The following is an 11,127-nucleotide window of genomic DNA, read 5'->3' on the forward strand; positions in this document are numbered from 1 at the left end:
AGAACTTGTGTGTGTTTATGTGCATAGAGAACTTGTGTGTGTTTATGTGCATACAGAACTTGGAGGAGCTTTGTGGAGTCAGTTCTCCTTCCCCCTCATGTGGGTTCTGGAGGTCAAGTGCAGAGCGCCAGGAATTGGATTGCTGATCATTTTTTTAAAGTAGAATAAAATGTTGACTATTCTTTTTTTTTTTTTTTTTTTTTTTAAGATTTTTATCCTTGTCTTTTTTTTCCCCCAGATTCAACAGTTCTCCAAAAAAGAGATTGAAGATCTCTTAAGGAAAGGCGCATATGCCGCCATAATGGAGGAAGATGATGAGGGTTCTAAGTTTTGTGAGGAGGATATAGACCAGATCTTACTGAGGCGGACCACAACCATCACTATTGAGTCTGAAGGGAAAGGGTCCACCTTTGCTAAGGTCTGTGGCAGATCCTCCGTGGGCAGGCAGAGATGGAGACAGCAATCTCCAGGATTTAAAGATTTTTAAATACTTTCTAATTTCCCTTTGTGTATAAAAGATTGTAATTAACTTTATTCTGCCTTTATTTCTCCCTAGGCAAGCTTTGTTGCTTCTGAAAATAGGACAGATATTTCCCTGGATGATCCAAACTTTTGGCAAAAATGGGCGAAAAAGGCAGACCTAGACATGGATCTGCTGAATAGCAAGGTGAGCTTATCCCTCCTTTGAGTGGGGGGCTATATTGTAGAAGGCAAAGTACTTTCATTCTCTATTAGTTCCAACTCTTTAATGCTAATTAAAACTTATGGTAAAGGGGCTGGAGAGATGGCTCAGTGGCTAAGAGCGCTGCCTACTCTTCCAAAGGTCATGAGAGTTCAATCCCCAGCAACCACATGATGGCTCACAACCATTTATAATGAGATCTGGTGCCCTCTTCTGGCCTGCAGGCAGACATTCAGACAGAATACTGAGGATACTGTATACATAATAAATAAATAAAATCTTTAAAAAAAACTTATGGTAGAATATTATATACAAAGTTTATAGAACCATTCTCTACCAAGGATACACTCTAAAGAAAGACACTTACATGTTGTCTTGGTCATTGCTCTTTAGCTGTGAAGAGACACCACAACCATGGCAACCTTTACAAAGCAAAGCATTTAATTGGTGCTTGCTTACACTTCAGAGGTTGAGTCCGTTAGTGTCATGGCAGGAAACATGATGGTACACAGGCAGACATGGTAGCTCAGAGTCCTTCATATAAGATCCAAAGGCTGCAGGAAGGCAAAGACATGGGGCCTGGCTTGAGCTTTTGAAACCCTAAAGCCCACCTCAAGTGACACACTTCCTCCAACAAGGCCACACTACTGCAGCAAGGCCTTGTGCTCTGATCCTTTCTAATAGTGCACTCGCTGGTGACCAAGCATTCAAATCTGTGATTCTGTGGGGCCATTTTTATTTCAACCACCTTTTCCTTCCTGAGCCTTGTAGATGGTTTTACATGCCCTAAACTCTTGAGTACTTTCGTAACTTACATTCAAGATTATGTCAGTTCATAAGTGACTTTGCCTGTGAGCAGACCAGAGCAATATCTTTCGCTCTCTATATAGAATAACTTGGTGATTGACACACCTCGAGTGCGGAAACAGACTCGACACTTCAGCACTCTGAAAGATGATGACCTGGTTGAGTTTTCTGATTTGGAAAGTGAGGATGATGAGCGGCCGCGTTCCCGAAGACATGACCGGCATCACACCTACGGGCGCACTGACTGCTTTCGGGTGGAAAAGCATCTCCTGGTATATGGGTAAGAATGCAACTTGCCGAGCAGTAGAACACCTGTGCTGACTGACTCCTGATGCTGTTGCCTTTCAGATTGGAGGATGTGTCCAAGAGGCAACATGTAGAAACACTACCTTTGAGGGAGCTTCTGTTTTCCACTTTCGGGATGATGGCAATTCTGGGAGCCAGGATAATATCACTGAATTTGAATCTCTCCAAAAATATATGTGTTGTTGCCTTTCCTGTTTTGTTAGTTGGGGACGTTGGCGAGATATTTTGTCTCATGGACGCTTTAAGCGACGCATGACTGAAAGAGATGTGGAGACAATATGCCGTGCCATCCTTGTGTACTGTCTTCTGCACTACCGTGGGGATGAGAACATCAAGAGCTTCATTTGGGACTTGATTAGCCCTGCTGAAAATGGCAAGACAAAAGAATTGCAGAATCATTCAGGTAATTATCAACTCCTACCCTTTTGTCTTTCTACAAGGTATTTGGTCGTTTTCAGTTGTAAGGGTTTTTCTCAATCCAAGTCTTTGATGTCTCCCCTTTCCCAGGTCTGTCTATCCCTGTGCCGCGTGGGCGTAAGGGGAAAAAAGTAAAGTCACAAAGTACTTTTGACATTCATAAGGCAGACTGGATCCGGAAATATAACCCTGATACTCTGTTCCAAGATGAGAGTTATAAGAAGCACTTGAAACATCAGTGTAACAAGTAAGAGTGCTGTTCAGATAAGTCCTCATGAAGGCTTGCTACATTGTTGCTAAGGTGTCTTTTTCTCCCTTCTAGGGTACTGTTGAGAGTAAGGATGCTGTACTATCTGAGGCAAGAAGTTATTGGAGACCAAGCAGAGAAGGTGTTGGGGGGTGCCATCGCAAGGTAAAGTCCCTTTCTTTAACATTCACTCCTATGTCTGTCCGTCCGTCATCTGTCCATCATCCATTCATCCATCCATCTGTCATTTATCTATCATCTATCTCCTATCTATCTATATCTATCTATCGATCTATCTCCTATCTATCCATCCATCCATCCATCTATCGTCTGTCTGTCTGTCTGTCTATCATCTATCTGTCATCTATCTATCCATCTATCTATCTATCTATCTATCCTATGTATCCATCCATCCATCTATCTATCTATCTGTCATCTATCTATCTATCTATCTATCCATCCATCCATCTATCGTCTGTCTGTCTGTCTGTCTGTCTGTCTATCATCTATCTGTCATCTATCTATCTATCTATCTATCTATCTATCTATCTATCTATCCTATCTATCCATCCATCCATCCATCTATCTATCATCTGTTGTTTTGTGTTGTGGAGAGGAAAGGGATATGCCATGACATGCTTGTGGCACTCAGAAGACAAATTGCCAGCATAGTTTCTCTCCTGTGTGGGTTCCAGGGATTGAACTCAGGGTGTCAGGCTTGGTAGCAAGCTCCTTCACCTGCTGAGCCACCTTGCCAGCCTCTTTGTATTTATGTACTCTTTCATGTTATTTCCTTCCTTGCTCCAGGAGTGACTGGTTTGCTTACTTCCTCCTATACTGTCTTTGAGATACCAGCCATTAAAGGCTAGGCTCACAACCAAAAATATAAGAGATATCTAATAATTAAAAATCTCTGTATCAGGCCTTTAATCCTATATTTAGCACAAGTTCATAGAAATATGGCATAAGCATAATCATTTAAAGTAATGAATAAAGCAAGCAACCCTTTAATAATTTTTCTTTCTTTCTTTTTCTTTTTTTTTGGTTTTTCGAGACAGGGTTTCTCTGTGGCTTTGGTGCCTGTCCTAGAACTAGCTCTGTAGACCAGGCTGGTCTCGAACTCACAGAGATCCGCCTGCCTCTGCCTCCCGAGTGCTGGGATTAAAGGCGTGCGCCACCATCGCCCAGCTTTAATAATCTTTCAAGGGATTATCACTTCTATTTCTAACATTGCTTTACTGACTTCACATTTAGTGAGATTGACATATGGTTCCCAGTAGTGGATCAACTGGAAGTTCCAACAACGTGGTGGGACAGTGAAGCTGATAAGTCCCTGCTCATTGGTGTCTTTAAGCATGGTAGGTACCCTCTGCAGTATTGCTTTTCTGTTAAAGATGTGTCACAAAGTACTTGTGGTGAGCAATTCATTCAAATGTCTGTAACAGACTAGTTCTATAATGAAATGTTCAAGGAATTCCAGATAGATGGTTAAAGGCAGGGAGCCTCTCTGTCTTTTCACCTCCCTGTGTATTGTGGGATCTATATTAGGATTCTACAAGTCAAAGCAAGCAATATATGTCAAGTTCTGTTAATAATAACCATACTTAATTTCAGTGACTTTTCTTATGTCTCACTTGTCTAAAGTTTTAGTAGTCTGAGGTAGCAGTGAGTACTAATTTCTTATCAGGCAAAAATTGATAAGAAATTCCAGGATTAGAGTCATTGAATATTAGCTTTATCCTTTGATGCACTGGAATGAATTTTTTAAACATACTCTTTCTGTTTACTTCCTAAACTAATGTTACTTAATTTACATGTTCTTTAGAAATGTAATGGGCTAAGAAAAGTTGTGAACAAGCCAAACATTAGGTGATGCATCCCTTTGATCCCAGCACTGGAGTGCAGACACAGGCAGATCACGTGTGTCTAGACATTAGATGGTGCATCCCTTCCATCCCAGCACTGGAGTGCAGACACAGCCAGATTGCGTGTGTCCAGATATTAGGTGGTGCATCCCTTCCATCCCAGCACGTGGAAGGCAGACACAGGCGTCCAGGGCTACACAAGGAGATCCTAAAAAATTAATTAATTAATTAAAAGATGGGCATTTGATTTTCTAGCAAGACACAGAAGTTTATATTTAGTATAAGTACTCACTGGGAATCTCTTTACTTTCAGGTATGTTTCTTGTTCTTCATTTGAGAATGTGTGATAAAAATCATAAATTATTAAGCTATTTTCTTCATTTCTGTACTAAGAATAGTAATCGAAAAATTATTAAATGACTCTATAGACCAGTCACCTTAAGATTAGTTATATATTAAATTATTGTCAACCAGATGAAAACGACAAAAGTTATAAACACAGTGGTATTAACACCTATCCAAGTTAATATTTGTTATTCTGACCAAAGCCATAGTCTAATAATACTAACAGTATACAAAATAAGTACAGACATTGGAATTTCTTCAATCTGTGTCCCTTGTTCTTCTAGGCTATGAGAAATATAACACCATGAGGGCAGACCCGGCCTTGTGCTTCCTGGAAAAGGCTGGCAGGCCAGATGACAAAGCTATTGCAGCGGAACATAGAGTGTTAGATAATTTCTCTGACCTGGTGGAAGGGTAAGCATTGGTGGTGCCTTCACTTGGGTCTGCTCAGTGCTGCTTGTGCTGATTCTACCTAACGCTAGCCTGGGCTGAATGAATGTTTTACTCTATTTTTGTTTTTGTTTTGAGACAGGGTCTCATAGAGTTCTTTCATAGGTCTTTCTGACGGCCTGGAACTTGCTTTGTAGACCAGGCGCACCTCAAACTCAAAGATTCACCTGCTTTTCCCTCCCAAGTGCTGGGATTAAAGGCGTGCACCACCAGACTCAGCCCATCACTGAGATTTGAGATGGTGGTTATACTCATGTGTGACAGGTTCTTACTAAAGAATAGGACCAGCAGATTGGACTCTAGACACTGGCCTTAATCACACATTGTTGTAACTGCAAGTGAAAATCTGTGTTCTTCCCAGAAGGCTTACACAATAATCACAGTATAGCTGTAGTAACTGGGAAGATAAACTAATTCTATTGGTTCTCATAGGTTACTGATATGGCAGAGCTTTAGACAGTTTGTCATTTCCCATGGTATCTGAAACATCTTGAGACATGTCCTGATGATGAGCTGCCATGCTAATACTGAGTCACCAAGTAGGGCAGTGTTGCCCTGGTTTGGGTGCCAGTGAGTTTAACAAAACTTCTCACATGGAGACCTGAGGGACATGTTGCAAGGATGGGTTTTGATAAGGGCTCTCTATAAATTTCTGCATGAGCAAGACTATTGATGACTGACTACATCTTTGGTTTGTAAAGGACTAACAAAAGAAATGTATTTATTGCAAATCATTCTATCACCCTTGCAAAGTAGAGAAAATTAATGCATTGTAAAAAATATGAACATGGTTTGGAGAGATGGTATCTTAGTTAGTGTTATTATTGCTGTGATGAAATACCATGACCAAAGCAACTTAGGGAGGAAAGGGTTTATTTCAGCCACAGTCCCATAAAACAGTTCATCATCAAAGCAGTGAGGGCAGAAACTCATACAAAGCAGGAACCCACAGTGGACTGGGCCTTCCTCCACCAATCACTCATTTTAAGAATGTCTTACTGACTTGCCCGCAGCCCAGTCTTGAGGAGGCATTTCCTCAGTGGAGCTCCCTCCTTTCAGATGACTCCAGCTTGTGTGAAGCCAACACCAGTGGCTGAGTACTTAAGAGCACTTCCAGCTCTCTCAGAGGGTGCAGATTTACTCACAATTCCCTGAAGCTTCCATTCTAAAGGATTCGACATCCATCCCAACAACAGGCAGGCACAAACATACATGGCTTAGGCACTCACACATACACATAAAATACATCTTTGAAAAACCACAAACCATGCAAAATTAATAAATGGTTAATAGTTGTGAAGGAGGGAGAAGTAATTAAACAATAAAAAGAGTAAAGAAAAGGGAGTATGGATCAAAATATTTGACTTACTGCTAGCTATGGTGGCTGGTAGTCTGGAGGCTTGAAGCAGAAAGATGCTTGAGCCTGTCAGTTTAAGACTAGCCTGAGCAACAGTTTAGTAAGATTTTGTCCCAAAAAGTTAGGATTACAGAGATGGAGAGGTGGCTCAGCACTTAAGAACACTGCTGCTCTTCCAGAGGACCCAGGTTCAGTTTCCAGCACCCAAATGATGTCTAAATACCGTATGTAACTACAGTCCCATGTGCGCCCGGCACACCGCACATAATGCACAGGTGTGCATATAGTTAAAACACCCATACACATAAAAACCATTCTAAAAAATGGATAAAACTGTTTTGTTTTTCCAAGTCAGGAAATTTTGATATGTGCTTTGTTAAATTACAATTATTTATTCCCTCAGAGCAATTCTTAACATAAGCACAGTTTGAATCCTGGCCCCCATTCCCGAAAGCATGAGATTAAAGAGTAGTCTTTGCTGGCTTGTATGTTTGGTCAGATCTCCTCGTGATAGCATATATATTGTTCTATTTTCTTCTTTGTTTCTGGATAATTCTAGGATTGACTTTGATAAGGATTGTGAAGATCCTGAATATAAGCCACTGCAGGGTCCCCCAAAGGACCCAGAGGATGAGGTGAGAGCTCCTTTAGAGTGTAGCTTTTATCTATTAGTAGGTCTTATCTCATTCTCTGAACCTTGAAGTATATCATTCTAATTATACTTGAAGTGTGTTAATTATGCTAATGCATCTGTGTATGTGGGAAGTAAATCAACTTTTAAGAATTAAACCACAAGTGCTCGCAAGGTGACTCGGTGGTTAAAGAGCACAGACTGTTCTTCTAGAGGACCCAGCTGTATAACTCCAGTTCTAGACACTGTGATTCCCGTTCCTGATCTACACAGGCAGCAGGCACACGCACAGTGCACACACATGTGTGCAAAGCACCCATACACAGATAATAGACATCAGTCTTAAAATAGAATAACAGAATGTAACTGATGACAAGGATAACAATGCCAGCTGAAGGACATGGGTGAGCTGGTTCGGAGGAAGTGGGATGCAAACTGGGCGTTAATAGGTGTTATTCAACAAATTCCCAATCCTGGAGTCTCACCATTATCAAGAACTAACTGTTTGGGTTCTACTTGTTCTTTTCTTTGGTTGCTTCCAAATTTTTGTGAGAGTTCCTTTCATTAGAAATTTTTCTTATCCCTTGGTGCCCCAGAAGGACATACACAAGAAAGTGATTTCAGAGTGCCAACTTCTCCCCTTTCACTCCCCTCTCCATCCTGTGGGGTGGATCTCCTTCTCTAGGGTGATCCCTTGATGATGATGGATGAGGAGATCTCAGTCATTGATGGAGAAGAAGGTAAATTCTAGATCAAACAGCCTATTTTTGTAAGGGTTAGGTTGGGGGATTTTTGACTACTGTCTTATGCTGGGATATCTAAAAGCTTTGCCTTTTCATGAGTAGAAACACAAGTATCATTTCTACTCTGCTGTCTGTACCTCCTATTCATTCTGCTTTGTTTCCCACAGCCCAGGTGACTCAACAGCCAGGGCATTTATTCTGGCCTCCGGGCTCTGCCCTAACAGCCAGGCTCCGCCGTCTAGTCACAGCCTATCAGCGCAGCTACAAGAGAGAACAGATGAAGATGGAGGCCGCAGAGCGTGGGGACCGGAGACGCCGACGTTGTGAAGCAGCCTTTAAACTCAAAGAAATTGCAAGGCGGGAAAAGCAACAACGGTATAGCATAGCTAGGAGTTTGGACTGAGCTCTAAGTTTGTGGTCAGCTGTGGGCCTGTTCTGAGAAGTATGGCAGGAAGGATTTACTTGAATTCCCTAGACGGATCATCCTTTCTGCCTTCCTCTCGAACTAGTACTTAGGGTTTTGCTATGGGCTGGAGATACAGCTCAGTGGCACAGCCCTTCCTTCCATGTGCAGAGTCTTAGGCTCTAAAATCCCTTCTACTGATATTTTAAAAGAAAACTAATTCACTTAGATTTAACAACCAAAATGATAGGAAGATGTCCTGTGTACTTGTTCTTTAAGACTTTTTTTATTGTTTTTATTTTTTAAGTATCTGTGTATGTGTGAGTGAATGCCACTTGTTTATAGCTTTCCACGGAAGCCAGAAGAAGACATTAGAAGCAGGAGTTTCTGGCAGCAATGAGCCACTCCATGCAGATGCTGGGAATTGAACTCTGGTCCTCTGCAAGAAAAGCAAGCACTCTTAACCACTGAGCCATCTCGCCCCTCTTTACTTTTTCTTTTTTTTTCTTCTGTGGCAATGTTCCCCCAGCTGGCCTGGAACTTAACAGGTAGACCAGGCTGACTTTGAACTCCCAGAGGTCTGCCTGCCTCTGCCTCCTGACTGCTGGGATTAAAAGTTTTACCATCATGCCCAGGAAAAAGCATTTTTAAAATTTCATTATGCTTGTAGGAATGATTGTTTTGCCTGCATGTATGTGTGACGTGTGTGCCTGGTACCCAGCAAGGTCAGCAAGGGTTGCAGATATCCTGGAACTAGAGTAATGGATTGTTGTTAGCCGCCAAATGAGTTCTGGGAACCAAACCTCTATGAAAGAGTCAGTACTCTTAACCCCTAAGCTGGCTCCTCAGCCCTTCCTTTCCCTTCTTTTTCCTTCCCTTCCCTCCCCTCTCCTCCCCTCCTTCCCTTCTTCCCTCCTTCCCTTACTTCTTTCTTTATTGGTTTTTCAAGGCACAGTTTCTCTGAAGCCTTGGCACTTATCTAGAACTAGCTCTTGTAGACCAAGCTGGCCTCGAATTCACCTTTTTTCTTTATTTTATTAATGAAGATGGAATTCATTATGGAAAGGTTTTTTAGTATAGTTGTAAACAAAGGGACTGAGCGAGAAAGAGATGGTCAGAGGCATGATAACGAAAGGACCGTCATGTATACCCAGTGGTTGACCTCCAGTTCATCTCACTGTGTGTTTGCCTAAATCATCTTCCCCTTCACTTGATAATTCTATATGTCACGTAGTTCCTCTCATTACCTCTTCTGGGCTTTGTTAGTTTTAGACTTAATTTTTGTATTTTCTAGTGTTCTAAATCAGCCTACATAATAATCGGTTTTCCTGTGTTGTGATCAACTCTTCCTTCCTTAGGTGGACAAGGCGTGAGCAAACCGATTTCTATCGAGTAGTGTCTACCTTTGGTGTAGAGTACGACCCTGACAACATGCAGTTTCACTGGGATCGCTTCCGCACTTTTGCTCGACTGGACAAGAAAACAGATGAAAGCCTTACCAAATACTTCCATGGCTTTGTGGCCATGTGTCGACAAGTGTGCCGCCTTCCTCCAGCTGCTGGCGATGGTGAGATTGTAGAGTCTGTGGTAAACGGGGCTGTGTTGCTAACAGATCAGCCTTTGGCTAACCTCTTTTTTCACCTTTGTCTCTTACAGAACCCCCAGACCCTAATCTGTTCATTGAGCCCATTACTGAAGAGAGAGCCTCGCGGACCCTCTACCGTATTGAATTGCTTCGGCGCTTACGGGAACAAGTTTTATGCCACCCCCTTTTAGAAGATCGGCTGGCATTGTGTCAGCCTCCAGGTCTTGAATTGCCCAAATGGTGGGAACCTGTCCGTCATGATGGGGAGCTTCTACGAGGGGCAGCCCGCCATGGAGTGAGCCAAACAGACTGCAACATCATGCAGGACCCAGACTTCTCTTTCCTGGCTGCCAGGATGAATTATATGCAGAACCATCAGGCAGGAGCGTCAGCTGCGTCCCTGTCGCGATGCTCTACTCCACTGCTGCACCAGCGGTGTCCCTCACACACTGCCTCACCATCACCCCTGCGCCCAGACGCTCCTGTGGAAAAGTCACCTGAGGAGAGTGCTGTCCAGGTGCCCAGTCTGGAGAGTCTGACTTTAAAGCTAGAAAATGAGGTGGTGGCTAGGAGCCGACTCGCCCCACAAGACTATGAAATGCGTGTAGCCTCTTCGGATACAGCCCCTTTGCCCCGGAGTATTCCACCAGTCAAACTGGAGGATGAGGAGGATTCAGACTCTGAGCTGGACTTGAGCAAGTTGTCACCATCGTCCTCCTCTTCTTCATCCTCATCCAGCTCCAGCTCCAGCACTGACGAGAGTGAGGACGAAAAGGAAGAGAAGTTAAGTGAGTGCATGGAACAGGCTGTAGGCCCCCTCCCTACCCTTTGCTCCTTCCCTTTTAAAATGCATCCTCTTGAGAGAGTTCAGTTTTTACTTGATAAAATGTCATAGTACATCTATTATTTGTTGGGCCTAGTTCACATAGTACCATTCCAATTTAACACAATCATCCTTGCTCACACATGCTGTGTGTGATCTCTAGCTGCTGACCGGTCCCGTCCGAAGCTCTATGATGAAGAGAGCCTTCTGTCCCTCACTATGTCCCAAGATGGATTTCCAAATGAAGATGGAGAACAGATGACCCCTGAGCTGCTGCTGCTGCAGGAAAGACAAAGAGCCTCTGAATGGCCCAAGGTACCATTCTCCTATCTACACACGCAGGAGATGGTGTTGCTCCTTTGGTTTCTCTTTTGTTTAGCATTGCCTATGTTTCTATGAAACACTATAGTTGCCGGGCGGTGGTGGTGCACGCCTTTAATCCCAGCACTCGGGAGGCAGAGGCAGG

General features: G+C 42.9%; 1 protein-coding gene and 1 non-coding gene across 2 annotated transcripts in view; both read left to right on the forward strand.

The window, feature by feature from the left end:
* The window catches only part of Chd8 (chromodomain helicase DNA binding protein 8), a 59,045-nt gene that overhangs the window by 40,822 nt on the left and 7,096 nt on the right, over positions 1–11,127 (forward strand). The window contains exons 20-33 of the mRNA XM_026777933.1: positions 239–418; positions 557–667; positions 1,573–1,769; positions 1,999–2,198; positions 2,303–2,459; positions 2,535–2,624; positions 3,714–3,817; positions 4,954–5,083; positions 7,036–7,111; positions 7,793–7,847; positions 8,018–8,225; positions 9,612–9,820; positions 9,910–10,626; positions 10,825–10,976. Of these exons, the coding sequence (XP_026633734.1) occupies positions 239–418; positions 557–667; positions 1,573–1,769; positions 1,999–2,198; positions 2,303–2,459; positions 2,535–2,624; positions 3,714–3,817; positions 4,954–5,083; positions 7,036–7,111; positions 7,793–7,847; positions 8,018–8,225; positions 9,612–9,820; positions 9,910–10,626; positions 10,825–10,976 (2,586 nt within the window). The remainder of the gene's footprint in view (positions 1–238; positions 419–556; positions 668–1,572; positions 1,770–1,998; positions 2,199–2,302; positions 2,460–2,534; positions 2,625–3,713; positions 3,818–4,953; positions 5,084–7,035; positions 7,112–7,792; positions 7,848–8,017; positions 8,226–9,611; positions 9,821–9,909; positions 10,627–10,824; positions 10,977–11,127) is intronic.
* On the forward strand, positions 5,620–5,729 carry LOC113455708. The gene has a single exon (XR_003376692.1). It is a non-coding gene; the product is annotated as a small nucleolar RNA U6-53/MBII-28 (small nucleolar RNA).

The sequence above is a fragment of the Microtus ochrogaster genome, unplaced genomic scaffold (assembly GCF_000317375.1).
Source record: "Microtus ochrogaster isolate Prairie Vole_2 unplaced genomic scaffold, MicOch1.0 UNK91, whole genome shotgun sequence".
NCBI classification, from domain to species: Eukaryota; Metazoa; Chordata; class Mammalia; order Rodentia; family Cricetidae; genus Microtus; species Microtus ochrogaster.